This window comes from Solanum stenotomum, chromosome 9 (assembly GCF_019186545.1).
Source record: "Solanum stenotomum isolate F172 chromosome 9, ASM1918654v1, whole genome shotgun sequence".
Classification (NCBI taxonomy): domain Eukaryota; kingdom Viridiplantae; phylum Streptophyta; class Magnoliopsida; order Solanales; family Solanaceae; genus Solanum; species Solanum stenotomum.
The window spans coordinates 11,107,920-11,126,452 of record NC_064290.1 but is presented as its reverse complement, the minus strand read 5'-3'; the positions used below and the strand labels follow the sequence as shown (position 1 = coordinate 11,126,452).

The window sequence follows — 18,533 nt, the reverse complement described above, 5'->3', positions numbered from 1 at the left end:
CTTTCAGAACTCACTCTGGACATTTCGAGTACTTGGTTATGCCCTTTGGATTATCAAATGCTCCAGCTACATTTCAAGGATTAATGAATTCTGTGTTCCAGCAATTTCTAAGGAAGCATGTATTGGTATTTTTTGATGATATATTGATATACAGTAAGACCATAGAAGATCATGTATTGCATTTGAAGTCTGTCTTTTTGAAGATGGTGGAGCACCAGTTATTTGCTAGAAAAAGTAAATGTTTCTTTGGTGTTCGTAGGATTGAATACCTAGGTCACTTTATCACAGCAGAGGGTGTGTCTACTGATCCTCAAAAGATCAAAAGCAGTTAAAGATTGGCCTGTCCCAACTACTCTTAAGCAACTGAGAGGGTTCTTAGGCTTAGCTGGTTCCTATAGAATGTTCATCCAAGGGTTTGGGATGATTAGTAGACCTCTCAATGATCTTACAAAAAAGGATAAGTTCAAATGGAAATCCATAGCTCAACAAGCCTTTGTACAATTGAAAGAGGCACTAACTCAAGCACCTGTCTTGGCTTTGCCTGATACAAGCACGACTTTTATTGTTGAAACAGATGCTAGTGGCTATGGGATAGGGGTTGTGCTTATGCAGGAAGGACATCATATAGCTTTTATTAGTAAAGCTTTATCTCCCCGGCATGCTGCCTTATCAGTATATGATAGGGAGTTATTGGCAATTGTTCAGGCCGTTACTAAGTGGTCTTAATACTTACTAGGCCAAAGGTTTGTTATTAGGACTGATCAGAAAGCCTTAAAGTTTCTTATGGAGCAAAAGTTGCATACTAATTCTCAATTGTTGTGATTGACTAAGCTCATGCCATTTGATTACTCTATTGAGTACAAAAGGGGAATTGAGAACAAAGTAGCTGATGAACTTTCCAGAGTGACTGGAGCTGAGTTTCTGGCTTTGATAATTTCACTTACTAATACTGATCTTTTTCAAGCTATAGTGGCGAGTTGGCATTCAGATCAGGAGCTGCATCAGTTAATCACAGTGCTACACGCAGATCCTACTTCCCACAACCAATTCACTTGGTTACAAGGTCAGTTAAGAAGGAAAGGGAAGCTTGTGATTGGAAATGTACAGAGCTTGAGGACTGACATTATCACCTTGTGGCATGCTGGCCCTCTTGGTGGTTATTCCGGAGTTGAAGCTACCCTCAAGAGATTGTTGACATTGTTTTATTGGAAGAACATAAGGACAGAGGTGAAGGAATTCATTAAAAAATGTGATGTATGTCAAAGAATAAGTCTGATTTGGCTGCATACCCTGGTTTGTTACAACCCTTGCCAATTCCTGAGGTAGTTTGGTCTCAAATCAGTATGGATTTCATTGATGGTCTTCCTAAGTCTAAAGGACATGAGGTGATTTTGGTGGTGGTTGATAGACTCAGCAAATGTGGTCATTTCCTTCCGTTAAAACATCTTTATACAGCTCAATCAGTTGCTCAAGTTTTCTTGGATACCGTTGTCCGACTCCATGGTCTTCCAGATGCTATTACTAGTGATAGAGATGCTGTTTTTTTTAGCCCCTTCTGGCAAGAGCTCTTTACTCTCCAAGGTGTATTGTTGAATACCTTTACGGCTTATCATCCTCAGTCTGATGGACAAACTGAGGTGTTAAACAGATGCTTGGAAACCTATTTGCGATGCTACTGTAATGATGATGCTTCAAATTGGTTAGCTTGTTTACCTATGGCTGAGTACTGGTATAACACTTGTTTTCACTCAGCCATTCAAACAACCCCTAATGAGGCTTTGTATGGTCGACCCCTACCCCTCCATTTTCCTTATCTACCAGGTGAGTCAGCTTCTACTAAAGTTGACACGACACTGGTGAATAGAGAGCTCAAGTTGCAGCTAATGAAACATCACTTACTAAGAGCTCAGCTTCGGATGAAACAACAAGCAGACTCTTATAGGAGTGATAGATAATTTTCTGTTGGAGATTGGGTTTATGTTAAAGTGCAGCCTTATAAACAAGCTACTATATCTCATCACTCTTCCCACAAGCTTGCTGCTAAGTATTATGGCCCGTTTCAGATCATCAAGAGAGTTGGTCCTATGGCTTACACCCTCCTTTTGCCTAGTTAAGTGAAGATACACCCTACTGTGCAGTGTCATTGTTAAAGAGGTGTTATGAGGTTCCTTCCTCCATTTCTTGTCCTCCTACTGTTGATTTGGCTAATCCTAATTGTCCTGGTCCTGAATCTGTTTTGCAACGAAGGTTGGTTAAGTGAGGCAACAAAGTTGTTGCTCAGGTGTTGGTTAAATGGGTTGGACTGCCTGCTAATGTTGCCACTTGGGAATTTGCTACTGTCCCGAAGACAAGATTTCCTTCCTTTAATCCTTGAGGTCAAGGATCTTTTGTATGAAGGGAGTACTGTTACAATAATCACATGTTAGTTGATCAGTGTACTGGAAGTTAGTTAAACTGTTAGTGTAACTGAATCTGTTAGATAGAATAAGTCAGTTAAAATGTATTCTTCATAAATAGATTGTAATCATCAGTTACAGGGAATATATGAAATATACAAATTCACTTTCTCTCTTCTTCTCTCTGTTTATCTCTTCTTCTATTCATCTCAATTGATTGAATCCTCGAGTTCTCTCCTGGACAATCTTTCGATCCTCGAATCTTTAGGATTCCTGCAATTGAGCCAATATCCAGTAACATGACCCGCCCCTCTATTGTTCTCCACTTAAATACTGGGCTTCGCTTTGCATGGTGTGAGGAGATGGCTAGAAAATTTGCATTAGTTATTTTTTCTGAATTGGATAAAAATAAAAGGGCTAACCCATTGGTAACCCCCTAAATTTGGCACAAAATTTCACTCAGACACCTCAACTAGCTAATGTTCATTTTAAACACCTTAAGGTAGGATATCACTGTGTCATTTTGATATGTTTCGCTGACATGGCATGATAAGTGTAATGCACCCAAAATCAACGCGTGAAGGGGTTCTTTTTCAGGCCAAAAAAATAATATTTAAAAGGTCAAAACTATTCTTCTTCCTCATTCTTTCCTCCACCACACACCATCCATTCACCACCGCTGCTACCATCGATATTAATACAATCAAATTAATTTTTTAATTTTTTCAGTTCCGAAAATCACCACAACCATCTTCTCATTCTTATTCTTTAGATCCAACAATTACAACTTTTATTGCAATCTTTCAAGTTCAGTGCTACACACCATTGTACATCTATCACACCCATCAAGTTTATATATGCAAAATAATATATAGCATTCGTATATGTGCTCCTTTTATAGTTTTATTCCTTTTGGAGGCATTGTAATATTAGATACACAATTAAAAAACATGAAATTGATAACATAAAAATTAAATCTACAACAAAAAAAAAATGGAAATCTGAATTGAATAAAAAATGAAAAAAGCAAAAGAAGAAATTAGGGGTAAAGAGGAGGCGCCGGAAAAGTTTGGAAGAATGAGGAAGAAGGGGTGGGATAGTTTGGTGGGGTTTTAGAAACTAAATGCTTTTATTTATTATTTTTGGCTGAAAATTAAATTTTCCTTATAATGTATTTTTAAAGTATTATTTTGTACTTAAATATCAAGTGTCTTTCCTTAATTAGACATTATATTACATTATTTGCGAGTGTGTTACACGCACAGTGTAATTTTAGTGGATTGTCAAAAAAGTGTCAAAATGACACAATGAAATCCTACATGAGGTGTTTAAAATGAACATCGTCCAGTTGAGGTGTCTAAGTGAAACTTCGTGCCAACTTTAGGGGGTCACCGATGGGTTTGGACAAAATAAAAAAAATAATCCCAGTGAAAACATGCATGTAATGAAAACTCCTAGAAAGATAAACTATGCCTTCCTCCGATTTGTCAAGTTCTCTTTGTCTGAATCTTCACCGGTAATGAAGGGGTACTTGATCTGGATTCTTCCTTTGTTGATCAGTGACTCCACATCATAACGGAATATGAGACATTTCTCAATGTTGTGTTCCTCAGTGCCATGATAAAGTCAGGTTTCAGCAGTTTTACTTCCAAAGGCAAAGGTCATTCTTGGCAGGGGTCAAGATCCCACCTTGAACCAACTTAAGGTAAATACTCAGATACGAATCCTCAAAAACTGTGAAGTCGTGACGTCAGATCATAGTATTCTCTGCGACCGGCATGCTGGTTGATCACAAGGACAGAGTGGCCCCCCACGTATAGCTGATTTTCCCACTACTGATCAAGTCATGATGATGGTCCTCAACTTCATGCATTCATCTGTGGTGTGCCTTTTCTGGTTCTGGTGGTAGGCTCACTTCTTCGGGTTCAACCCTTGAAGTGGATCCCTTGATGGGATGTAGAGTGCCTATGGCCTAAAGAGTTTGATAAATAAGGGCACATGAAATGACTTCGGGACCCAAGTCATAGTCCCGAAAAGTACACTTGGAGGGTGATCTTTCCATCCCCTTCTTTAAGTTGCCGAGTCGCATCATCAATTTCTTTTTTTGGGTTTTTTTAAGCCTCTTCCACGAGGAAATAGTATTTTTCACGCAGCTTCTTGATCTCGATCACTTTGTCCTCTTTCTTTTTCAAAGTTATGGCTATCATTTCATCAACCATAGCCAATCTTCTTGTTGTGATCTCAATCTTTAAGTCCATCGTAGCGCTCTTTGCTAATGCAACTCAATATCTTGATTTCTGTCCATCTTGACAACAAATTCAACATTTCCTGAGATGATTGCACTCTATTACAATTTGGCACTACATGCTCACTAACACTGCTTTTAATGGATACAAAAACCATTGTTCATTCTCAAAAAAATTTATGTTTTGTTTTGGACGTTACCCTTTGAAGAGCAAAAGCAACAGATGGAGGAGAAGAAGAGAAAAGAGAATCAGTAGATTTTTATAGGAATAACTAGATATAGGACCCCGTGCCAGCACGGGGCCCAATATATATTATATTTTTATTTTAATTTATGTCATATTATAGAATTTCAGAAGTTATTGAAATTTTTATATGATTTTAAAAACATTTTAAATTTTTAGCTATTGTGATTTGTAGTACTTTTTTTTAACATAATTTTGAAAATAATATTTATTACTCTGTTTGTTCTAATTTATGTGGCACACGCAGAATTTCAAATATTAACCATTTTTTATATGTCTCTTTAATATATTAAGTAGTTAATTATTGTATTTTATAGTACATTTTGAACCTAATTTTTTAATAATATATATTATTTGCCATGTCCCAATTTATGTGGCATTAATTGATAGATTTGTTGGAGTCGAGAGATTTATTTTGTTAATTATTGTAATTTATAGTTTTTTTTTCTTCAATTTCAAACAATATATGTTGTTAATTGATAGAATACTTTTAATGTAATTTTTTTAAAAAAATATGTGTGACTCTCCATGTCCAATTTATGTGGCACATGTAAAGTTTTGACAATTAACCAAAATTTTAATACATTTAAAAAAATATTTTTAAGTTGTTAAATTTTAAGTAATTTAAATTGTTGTATTATTTATTACAATTTATAATACTTTTAAAGTAGTTGAAATATTGTACTATTTATTATGATTTATAACACTTTTTTTTTAAATTTATGTCATATTATGGAATTTGAGAAGTTATTGAAATTTTTATATGATTTTAAAAATATTTTAAATTGTTAGCTATTGTGATTTGTAGTACTTTTTTTTTACATAATTTTGAAAATAATACTCCCTCCGTTTCACAAAGAATGACCTTCTTTCCTTTTTAGTCAGTTTCAAAAAGAATGACCTCTTTCCTTTTTTGGTAACATTTTACTTTTTGCTTTCCACGTGACATGTTTAAGACCACAAGATTAAGGGCAATTTTGTACATTTGACATAACTTTAATTTAGGACCACAAGATTCAAAAGTCTTCTTTATTTACTTAAACTCCGTATCAAGTCAAACCAGGTCATTCTTTATGAAACGGAGGGAATATTTATTACTCTGTTTGTTCTAATTTATGTGGCACATGCAGAATTTCAAATATTAACCATTTTTTATATGTCTCTTTAATATATTAAGTTGTTAATTATTGTATTTTATAGTACATTTTGAACCTAATTTTTTAATAATATATGTTATTTGTCATGTCTCAATTTATGTGGCATTAATTGATAGATTTGTTGGAGTCGAGAGATTTAATATAATATGTAGTATTTAAGTGGAAGGTGGTGGGGCCGACTTATATATTTTATATATTGGACATTAATAGTGATCTTATTGGAACATTGATAGTCATTCCTAGACTCTTCTATAATATAGTAATATGTGAGTTTTAGTCCTTTAAGTTCATCCATATTGAATATTTCTCATTATATCTTTTTGTCCAAATATATTTAACTAATTATACTTTTAATCCAAATATATTGCTCATATTGTACATTAACAAAAATATACTCTTAATTTTGACAGAGAAATACATCTAAAGTTGATAATCAAACTCCTACTAGCTTATGAAAACTCACCTTTTCAATCAATTATTTCCCTTTTCTATGTTCTCTTTGGATTAGATTGAAACAACATAAATATTTTTAAGAATGAATAAATATAAATATTTGCACATACGTTGTATAAATATTTTTTGATTTCATGTGTATGCTACAAAAAAAAGGTAACTGAAAATGGTTAGAAAGAGTAAAATACTGGACAAATGATTTTTCTGGCGATAAAAAGAGAAAAACAAAAGGATCATATTAAATTAACGGGATAATTTTTTCTAAAGAAATTAAGATATTTAGTTAGTTTTTGATTTTGAGTTTGATATATGTTTTTTTGGTAAACGTTTAATTTTAATTTTAATTTTTGAATCCCGGATAACCCGCAGCTGTTACGCAAACAGGAAAAATACGGTAGCACACACAAACGGGAAAGAAGCAAAAGAAAGCAGGAACAACCAACACACGACATTCGGCCGATCATCCCTTTCTTTTCCCACCACTGCTCTGCGAAATCAAGTAAGCCCTTTTTTCTCTCTCTTTTAGCCACAGTCCCCCTCCCAAATCCTTTGTGTATTGAATAGTTTCATCAGCTCATGAAAGCATTATGAGGCTTTTAGGCTGGGTTTGATTTCCTTGTTGCTTATTTTGATGATTGTTGAGCTGCGAACTATAATTAACACCATTTCTGGGAGGATAATACTGTTGCTTAGATGTAAAGTAGACAAAACCACCGTGGTTTGTGGTGCACTGGTTGGTGGGAGTGCTTCACCCTTAATCAAAGGTCTCGGGTTCGAGTCCTGGGTATGGAGAAAATTCTGTTGGGACCGCTATCCCAAATGGGCCTTGCAGAGCGCGATCCAAATTTAGTTGGAGCTCCAATGTAGGCTATGGACACCGGGTGGGAAACAAAAAAAAAGAAAAAGATGTAAAGTAGACAAAGTGAACTTATTGCACACAAACTGTTCGATAAATTGCCTGATAGGGAAATGAGCTTAGCTTGTTGGTGAAGTCTGAGTAAACGAGTGTTAGTGGGAGATTCATAGGAATAAATGTGGGGTAGTTTGAAAGGTTGTGGACTGCTTGGTCAGTTCACTCGAGCAGGAACTTGTAGCAACTGTGATTGGTCATAGCCATTTTACTGAATAATTAATTACCTGCACGACTGTCCAGTTCATTTGAAGTTAGAATGATTGATGAGGAATTATGAATGAAGTAAGTTGTCACATGAATTAAGTTCAAGGATTTACTACTACACCATAATGTCAGTTCTTGGTGGAATTCTCAAAACATGAAATTGTCGTCCTTTATATATGACTATAATAATCTCTTTTATATTGTTTCAGAGTTGCATCAAGTTTGCTGGTGCTTATGGGCATAAGATGGCCAAGGATTCTAACACCAAAGCAGCTCTCACAAATAATACTGAGCCAGAAGAACCCACTAAAAGCGCTTCAATTATTTGACGAAGTAAAATGCAAGTATCCAACTTACCGTCACAATGGTCCTGTTTATGGCACTATGATTAATATTTTAGGCAGATCAGGTAGAACAACTGAGATGAAGAGAATAATTAATCAGATGAAAGAGGACTCGTGTGAGTGTCATGACTCAATATTTGTGAATGCCATTAGAAGCTATGCACAAGCTGGATTAACAAACGAAGCCATTTTTCTTTTTAAGTCTCTTCCGGAGTTCAATTGTATAGAATGGACAAGATCTTTGAATACTCTTTTGGAGATATTGGTAGAAGAATCTAAGCTAGAATCTGTTTATCAGTTATTCCTTGAGAACTCTTGTGGATGGGAAGTGAAGTCTCGGGCGCATTTCTTGAATTTGTTGATGAATGCTCTTTGTAGAATGAAACGCTCTGATCTTGCATCGCATATTTTCCAAGAGATGAGTTACCAGAACTGTTATCCAAACAAAGAGAGTTATAGGATCTTGATGAGGGGTTTATGTGAAGAAAAGCGGCTCAATGAGGCTACTCATCTATTGTACTCAATGTTCTGGAGGATATCTCAGAAGGGAAGTGGTGAAGATGTGGTTGTCTATCGAGCTTTATTGGAAGCGTTGTGTGATAATGAAGAAGGGGAGGAGGCTATACAAATTCTTGGTAAGGTATTGCGAAAAGGACTAAAAGCTCCGAAAAGATGCTACAAGCAGATTGATCTTACTCAATGCCGGAATGGATCAGATACAAAAAATATGAAAGTTTTGATTAATGAAGCTTTGATAAAAGGCATAGTTCCCAGTTCAGATAGCTACAGAGCAATGGCTGTTGACTTTTACGCCGAAGGCAAGATTGATGAAGGTAACAAAGTGCTCAAGGAAATGCATGACAGAGGCTTCAAACCATCAGTGGCGATTTATGAAGCAAAGGTAGCTGCTCTTTTCAGGGATGGCCAGGTTGATGAGGCAATTATGGTCATTGATTGTGAGATGGTGCAAAAAAACTGTGTTCCGAATATTAGATTGTATAATGTAGTTATAAAAGGCCTATGCCATGAAAGAAAATCTACTTGTGCTATAAAGTATTTGGAAAGGATGTCTATTCAAGTAGGTTGCGTGCCAAACTATGAAACTTATGAAACTTTGGTAGATGGGTTATGTGAAGATGGTAAATATGTTGAAGCAAGCAAGGTGATGGAGCAAATGTCAATTAATTCCTTTTGGCCTAGAGTTGGAACTTTGAATTCTCTTATCCGAGGTCTTTGCCAAGTAGGTGATTTACACAGTGCTATTGTGTGTTTGGAGGACATGATCTCTCTAGCCTTGACTCCAGATATCCATGTGTGGCAGTCATTATTAGGTGCAATCTGTTGTGAAAACGGTATGAATGAGAAGACACTAGAGCAGCTACAGACACCTTAGCATAGTCTATAACTACAACTGTATTGCTGGATTCCCCCCTATTTCTTTTCTGGTAATAAACCTTTTTTGCTTAACACTTCCAAGCCTTTCTTTTCTATTTTCCCTTCTCCCTAGCTCTGAATTCTAATTATCTGCCTTGATTCATTTGGCAATATAACATATGCTGATATGTTGACCTTAATGTCCGTACTTCGTTTAGTAGATTCAAGTCGTTGCTTATTCAAGGTGTACATTCACCAAAGAGGGATAAATATCTAGCTAAGCTTATATATACAGCATAGATGATGTACTTTTAACTAACCAAATAGAATTTAAAAAGTTGAAAGAATTACTTTATAATGTAAAATGTAACGAGTTCTATTCCTGGATGGACATAAATTAGAATTTACTACAAGGTTACTTTGAGGTAAGTGGAAAAGCAACTCAATAGAAAACCAATTTCATTAGCTAACAATGAGGGTAGCAGAAAAATAGAAAATAAGTTTGCTAAAAGGGCATCCTATGGATAACTCCATCCAATAAAAGACCGATTCTCGTTGTACATAAGTGCTGAGGGGGAAGTCTTGGTTCAGACACTTCTTAATAGAAGGAGATTGGTCATGGGGTTAATGAAGGATAGAATATGTATTTTTGAAATCTAGATGCAAGAACCCCAGGTGCATGTACCGCTTGAGAAGATATTGAACTGGCCTATGGTTTTAGCTTGAAGATTCCAAAGAAACGAGGTCAACCTCTGAATTGCTATATAGGTCTACGGTAGGGGTGTTAATTTTCTGTAGATGAATTAAGATGGTTGATATTTATCCAAAACTCTCCAGCTTTTGGGACTTGAAAAATCAAAGGCAGTCTACTCAATTATAATATTGAATTTAGGCAGTAATTCACATGAAAATACTCTTTCAAGTAAGTTGACAGGAGAGAATAGGAGGCAAAAAGAGGATGGTGTAGTATGTGCCATGAATAATAGGAATTACTCTTAACCGTATGAAAACATACATATCCGGGTTATGCAGTTGTAAGAACTAGCATGCATGTGACTTAAAAAAATATGAGCAGAAATGTAGGGAGGCGAAGTGGATTGGAACAAAAATGTCCATACATGTGCAAATTGAGATAAACAAAAATGGTAAAGATTAAAATGCAAACAAGATTTCAAGCTACATAATGTGATCCTACTGAAATTTTTGTGTTACAGTTGTTAATGCTGGATAGATGAACGATACGCCTCAATCACCTGATGTTATCATCATAGACCTCTAAATGATTTGCATATGAGAAGATTTGAACTTTAGCAACTGCAGTGATTGTGAGACTTCCAAGTATATTCTTCTTTCTTTTTGATTACCTATATATTATCATGTGTAGCTTCACCAAGTTTCATTACTTTATTCACGGGATACATGATGAAGCATTTTTACAATCCATTGTTCGCATTCAGTACCAGCCTTTCAAGGAGTCCTCCGTGTGTTTCTCAGAATCACTAGCATACTCTAAATCTTTTCAATGTTATTGATAAGGATTATCGAGGCATCATATTTATGTTTGTGTTTCTTTGGATGGCTAGTATCCATGCTCTAAAGTAGTCTCTTATTTGACAATCCTTTATTTCTTACCAGCTGGGTTATGAACAGCTTGGTATTTAAGGAAACGAGCTGAAGACATTTTTGTGCTCTGTTGTACCATTTCAGTTTTGCTACTTTTCTTTCCGCAATTGGAGAAGATATGGAAATTTTGTTACAACTTGAGGAATTTCTGATTGGAAAACTTGAAGTTCGTTCTAGCATTTCTCTTCAAAATCTTCCTAGGTCCTTATGTCCTTAGTAGAACTGTTTCAGTTTCCCCTCTTTTCTATAGTAGAGATTTCAAAACAAAGATACAAACAGATCATAAGAACCCACTTTCCAAAGATCTTTTCCTTCTCTTCGGGATCGAACATCAATTGCAATGACAAGCTAACTTGAACCCGGATTCCAAATGAACAAATTCAAACTTGAAAAGGATCTTCCTCGAGGTAGAGCTTAAATCTTGAGTCCTTTTACTAGAGTTGGACTTCTCTTCTGTAGGACAAACTAACTGTGAACAGTACTTTGTAGATATCGCGAACAACAATTAACAATGAAGTTGAGAAATGGGGCAAAGGTATGTAACACCAGTAGTAATATATTGCTATGTTTTTTTTGTCTTTAACCGTGAATTCATTGGAATTGGGAAACAAAATCCGATTATGATGATCTCTCATTTAATGTGGTTCCCTCTAGATTTAAAAGTTGTGTAGAGGCTTTATAATTAGTTTATTAATTAGTGTCAACAATAAAAAATGATTTAGCCTTTTAATATCTTAAAACGAAATAAATGCACTATCTAATCAATGAATTATGTTTCCCAAGTTTTTTCAGAAAAGGCATAAAAACTAAGTTGCTCGGGTTCTTCACTTTTGGTGCCGCACTTGTGCAACACGACGTGGGTGTGGGATCCGTACTTGATCTGGTCAACTATTTTTGGATACTTTGACCGAATTCGAGGGTGAAATTCTAGATTCAATGATTTTTATAATCAGAACAAATACTAATGTGAAATTGAAGAAAATGAAATACGTTGTATATATAAATCTCTATTGTACTAACAAGGGATGGATAGAGAGGGAGGGACGGACATCGAGGATGTATACGAGCACCTGAATTATATGTACTAAAATCATGCTAATGCTATAAACTCATAAGCATCGAAACATATACCAAGCAACATACTGAAACATAGATAACAACAAAAGGGCTCATTGGGCTACTTTACAACTGAAGCAAAACTAAGCCTAAGAAACCTCTAAAGAGTTTGTATCTGAGTATCTGACAACTTGTTGGGATAGGGCCCCACATACCTATTTTAACCAATGTATATACCTAACAAAATATAGGCTCTAGATATCTGCTAGATCTAGGTATAGGTGGAGCTTGCATTGGTTGAAATGTAGCTCCCCCAAAATAGGGATATCAGTACATGTGCTAGTATGTAAAGCAGACTGAATAACAAATAGACATGTAAGAATGCTCAAATGAATCAACGTGCCTTAATGGCGAACATGCGACTTCAGGTCTTGCCTTAATGTCGAAAGAGATTTTAGCTTTACATACCTTACTTAGGGTCATCCTATCTTACGTCGTGTTGTCAAATTCCTTTGTTGACAACTTTATCTATAACATAACATCATATAGGGTAGTATAAAAGGATAACCAAGAAGCACAACAAGGCCGAAAACATAATAATAGTTCACAAGCGACAAGCTCAACAACTACGATAGATAAATGGTCAATCGCCACACCCTTCTCTTTCTCTACTGTCTAAGTGGGCTCATGAGGTCAATATTACTCCGTAATCCTTAATCCATAAAGAATCAGCCCCTTAATCATCCAAAACTTACATATAAACTTGAACTTGTGGCTTCCAAACACCACCCTGTGAGTCCTTTATTAAAAGGCGTCAAATTCTCTAATAAGCTCATAGATTAAGTTGGAAGATAACTCTTACAATCAATGACTATAGGAGATCATATAAACAACTACACCATATACGTGAGCAATTGAGGTATTTCATCGAACACTTGGCGAGCGACAAGCTTTCAAGAACTATAAAAAATCATGTTTTCTCCACCTAACCTTCCATTTCATCGTAACAAACTTACTTCCCCAATACAGTACCATCCACCCCTTCTTTAGTCAATACAACAACCAGCAGTCTTCTACAAACTCCCTCCTCTCCAAGTACATCAATTACAATGGGTAAAACATGGACTCATGACTTCCTATCACCTTCCCATGAGTCGTACCTGTAAATTATACTTAAAACATCTTTACAACTATATTCATGGAGATAGAAGATGAACCATACCTCTATGACAATTAAAACCAATCCCTACACTTTGTATTTTTCGAGAACAACACCTTTTCCTTCAAGAAAATACTTAGATAAGTATATATGTATGATCTTTGGAGTGGAAGGCACTTAACTTACCGTAAGCTTGGGAGGATTCGAGATGATCAAAACATGAAGAAAACACTTGAAAACAGTCCAAATATGTTCTAGAGTAGATGGGAAATGAAATCCCTAAGGGCTCGTTTGGCCATGCGATATGGTATCATGATATGGAATCATGAGATGAAATTGAAGGTTTGTTTGGACATGCGATATGAAATTTTTGTGTTGTATATTTTCTCATAAACATAAAAATTCATAAGTTGTAAAACTATTAAAATAGCCCCAATTGTTTATTCAATCTTATCAAATAAACAAAAAATTATAAAATCACATAATAAATTATTACTAAGTTATTTGTTCTCCACTTAAGTAATTATTACAAAAGTTCGTTCAATAACATTGCGCAGAGATGAATGCCTATAATTAAATAGTTCTTTGGCATTTTGAGGCTCTCTTTCACTTCCTCTGTAATCTTGCAAACGATAGCGTAGTCCTTTGTATGGAGCTAAAAACCCTTTTGTATTTCGGAAACCAGCATCAACAACATAATATTTATCTACAAAAAATATTTATAATTTTATAAAGAATTACTAAAAGCATATGTGACGTAAATGAGACAACTTTGTGTAAATAAATAATATTTATTCTAAGGATGTAATTTAAAGTTACCATGTGGCGGAAATGGAAATTGTGATGTTGGTTCAACAAGTGCATTCTCAAGTACTTTACTATCATGTGCAGTACCTTCCCAACCAACAACAACAAAGGCAAATCACATATCAAAATCACAAGCACATAAGACATTTTGTGATGTTTTTCCTTTGCGATTACGATATGCTTGTTGCACCACTTTAGGAACCTCCCCTTCTATATATGCTCCATCAATCGCACCAACTCAATCCTACCAAATAAAAAATACATCAATATTAGTTTAGTGAACATAAAATAAATTGGAAGCATTATAGAATGCACTTCATAAAAATAATGTTTGTAAGAGTAATAAAAATAGTGCTTCTAAGACAATGCAAAGTCATAAAAATAAATATTATCTCTTTAAACAATGCTAATAGGAAATATGTAACTAAATACTAATAACTTACACATAAAATATAAATGTGCACTTATTAAGGCCATAAAATAAATTTATTAATGTGATTGATATTTTACCTTAAACCAAGGCCAAAATCGAGTATTATGTCGAATTTTGGAATGTACACCAGTCATATTTTTTGGTTGTATAAATGTTGGTGCCACCTTGCTAATTGCCTCGACAACTATTTTAACATGCCGGTTAATTATTTCAAGTGAATGTTGTCGAGCGTTGACTATCATTTCGTGCGATGATGGTTAGAAAAATACCCAAAGCCTCCTCAATTTGAACCCGCGTGGTCCGATGCTCAATTGGCAACAAGTTATTTTGTTTGATAAAACTAACAAGCTGACAAAATGTTTCGGTGAGAATAATAAATTTTAAAAAGTAATGATGTGATTATAAATTTTATTTACATATGAAACAAATGGTTAGTAGATATAAATGTGGGGTTATTTTAACAAAATATAAACTTATGGATCAATTATTGTATTAAAATATGTCAAATAATGATATGGAATCACCATATAATTCCATATCATGGTTTTTGGAGAATATGGTATCACCTCTCATGATATGGAATCATGAGATGGAATCAGCGTAAAATCGCATGTCCAAATGCTGATTCCATCTCACGATACCATATCGTGATATGGTATCGCATGGCCAAACGCCTACTAAGTCAAATATAAAAACAACAAGTTTGGCTGACATTTCCTAAAGTGCCACATGTCCCGCAGTGATTGGGCAGTGCACATGTCTGTCGTAGAATGCACATAACTTTTACTCCAAAGTCGTATTCACAAGCGATTTGTTTTGCTGGAAACCAGACTCAAATACCTTCCATTTGATAGGTTGTAGGCCCTCTAACTCCTTATATATTCCGAGATATGCTCGTTCAAAGTCATATGATAAATGAGATCATTTGAAATATTCCTCCACAATGAACCTTTAAACTTGATCCTTTTCTTTAATGATTTCTTTGGCCTATAACTTTGGTTTAACACTTCAAATGATTTAATATTAGGGTTACTTGGTATTCTTAAACATTTGCAACAATATTCTCCCAATATCACACCGATGCATCGGCACTAGTCGCAAATATATTTTAAGTTGTGGGTATTACATCCTATTACTCCCTGAACTTAATCATCAAGATTGCACTGATTTTTGCGTTTAATCGTGTCTAATAAAATGATGTTATTGCATAGTTAAGTACTTTTTTTGTACTGATTTTATATCTATGAAGCTGCATCACTCGTTTTGATATATATAAAATTATTCTTGATATTTTGCATAGGTTTTTCCTCATTTATGAAGTTGTCATACTTGTAAAGTTGGTATTTTGCACATGTTTCCTTCATTTATTTGGTGTATAAAACTTGCAAGTTGTTCTTTTTCATGCCATTGGATCAAAATTGCAAAACATTAATAAAAATGCACCGAAACACAACTAAAACTAGACCAAAAATGCACTGATAACAACAATTCAACAAAAACTAGACCAAAATAATTCAGGGCTTTAAATAATACGGATAAATTAAGTTCGGGGAAGAGGGGTTATAGGATTCTCACACAATTTGGTCAGGGGAGATCCACCAAATCAAAGTTCTATGAGACTAGTTTCTAACGCGCTAAACCATTTATCCAAATGACTTAAGTATAGAGAGATATTCACATTTTTGTGAAATTGCACAAGCATGCACGTGAAGTGGCCCCCTAGGTCGATGGAGGTTTACAAATATCATCTTCATCGTCATTTATCTCTTTTATTCCTGTTAAATTACCAGAAAACTAAGAGAAAAATACCTGAAATCATCCTTAGATGTTGATGATCCTAGCATAAGTCCTTGACGGAAGTTGTATCTGTGGCATAATAAATATTAAAACAAGAATAACAGTTTGATATCTTTATAACACTTCAAGTTCTCTTTGATGTTAAAAGTTTGCTTTCATGTAACATTTTATTTCCCAGCTCTAATCCATGCCAATGTGTGTGACCCTATGTCTATCTCTGTGTTTGTGTTTGTTTATGTGTATTCTTTTTTATTTTAAATGATGTGTGAGACAGCAGTTCTCAGAGAGCTGAAAGTATGTTTATCATGTGGGAAGTAATCAACAATATAATCATTAAAAAATGCAGCTTAAGGAGATGCAACCAAGGTATTCGTCTTTGTTAGACATATGAGGAAAGGCATATGTTTATATTTTCGCCCTAATAATGGTGGTGCATATATTTTCCCAAGTCATTACCTAGATGGATCTAAAATCATGTTAATTGGTTAGTCCAACAAGATCAATGGAATCTAGTTGATGTCTAGAGTTGTGACTAAAAGTGCTGCAAAAGAGGGGTTTATGTCTGTACTGTAGGGGTATCGAGGAGGTTTGTAGATTAAAACTAAACCCTTAGAAAAATTATGTAAATAATGGATAAGAGAATTTGGGTGGAGTGTTGGTCAATTAAGAACTCTCACGTTTAGGAAATGAAAGTTGCGGAAATTAGGATGTTGTGGTGGATGTATGTGCATACTAGGAGAGATAGATTAGAAATGAAGATATATGTTTCAAAGTTGGAGTGGTCTCGGTGGAGGACAAGAAGCAGAAAGCGAGGCTGAGATGGTTCGGGCATATGCATTGTAACATCCGACAATTTAAAAGAGAGGTTGGCTATGAATGATTTCAAAAGAGGGAGAGGTAGGCTGAAGAGGTATTGGGGAGAGGTGATTAGACATGACCAGTGTTGTGAAAGGCGATCACCTTGTCGCCAATCGCCAATGGCGAGGGGTGAGACGACCCTTCATCGCCTTTTAACTTTGTGGCGAGGTGATCTTCAAAAGGCGACACCATGGCGAGAAAGGCGATTTTCTTTAAAAAGGCGACTAATTTATGGTTTTAAAAGTTAAGAGGTAATTTTAGGGTTTCCGACTAGACTCCTCGGGCGACCAGCCAAACTTTTCCGGCGATCCCAAAGTCCAACCAATATGTATTCTTATTTTCTTCTTCAATTTCTCTGTTTCTTTTTCTTTCTTCTTCTTCTTTAGACTTCACAGAGTCACTTCTACCTCTATTTTTTTTCTTACTGTTTTGACTTTTGTTCTTTTTTTTTCTCATTCAAGTTCTAAACTTTTTATCTTCTTTCAGTTTTTGAAGTGAAATATTTGATAATATGTTATTGCCATTGAGATTTTGATTATTTATATATGCAATTAAAAATGCCTTGTCATGCTTCCTATAGTATTTTGCCATGATCCCCCACTTCAGCTATTTCTTTTTCGATCTTCTTTGATATGCTTTTCCTTGAGCTGGGGGTCTGTCAGGAACAACGTCTCTACCTCCCAAGGTAGGGTAAGGTCTGCGTACATTCTACCCTCCCCATACCCCACTTGTGGAATTACATTGCATATGTTGTTGTTGTCAGTTTTTAACCCAATCATTTGATAAGAGCAAGAATTTGTTTCTTGTTAGTTGTACTGATTTTGTTGCCACCAAAAGAGTTAATATTGTTGGGATGCTTCGAGATGAGTTGCTAGTTACTAGTCTAGGAAGGAGAGTAACCCTAGAAGCTCCGATCAAAACAGCTAAATGCTTGATGGGGAGTGTCAAATAGTGAGCAAGACATGAGCGCATGAGCTGGGACATCCAGACAAGATATGAATGGTGGGGTGAGGACGGGGTTCTAAGCTTTATGAATTATTACTCACCTTTACTTGAGGAGTTCTTATAAAGCTTGATTTGAGTCTAAAGAATAAATCTATGTTTTATGTCCATAAAGTGGTTGATTAGGCTTAGCTATCTGAGGTCTTCTTCAAAATAAGAAAAAGAAAAGGCTAACTGTAACAAACCCAATAACAAGACCAACTCAATTCAAATTCAAACAACCGACGAATCTATTTCATTAACTCGTTATTGGAATTACATAGGAATTTAAGAACTAAATGGAAATTGAAGAAGAACACAAGTAGAAGAAAGGGGATGAGAGGGCTAGATCTTTTTTTTTCAACAATTTGCATTTTCCTATTTTGCTCTCTCAAGTTTCTATTTATCAACCCCCACTTAATCTTGTTTTGGGCTGCTTTGTCAATACTAGTCTAGGCCCATTCATAACACTAACTCACCTGAGGAAAA

The 18,533-nt window shown here is 35.2% G+C and overlaps 1 protein-coding gene across 1 annotated transcript; it reads left to right on the top strand.

Annotated features, from left to right (window-relative positions):
- Positions 1–6,866: 6,866 nt before the first annotated feature.
- Positions 6,867–9,423, top strand: LOC125877011 (pentatricopeptide repeat-containing protein At1g05600). The gene is made up of 2 exons (XM_049558314.1): positions 6,867–6,994; positions 7,822–9,423. Exon 2 carries the CDS (start codon positions 7,847–7,849, stop codon positions 9,347–9,349), a length of 1,503 nt encoding a protein of 500 aa, XP_049414271.1. The 5' UTR covers positions 6,867–6,994; positions 7,822–7,846; the 3' UTR covers positions 9,350–9,423.
- Positions 9,424–18,533: the final 9,110 nt, after the last annotated feature.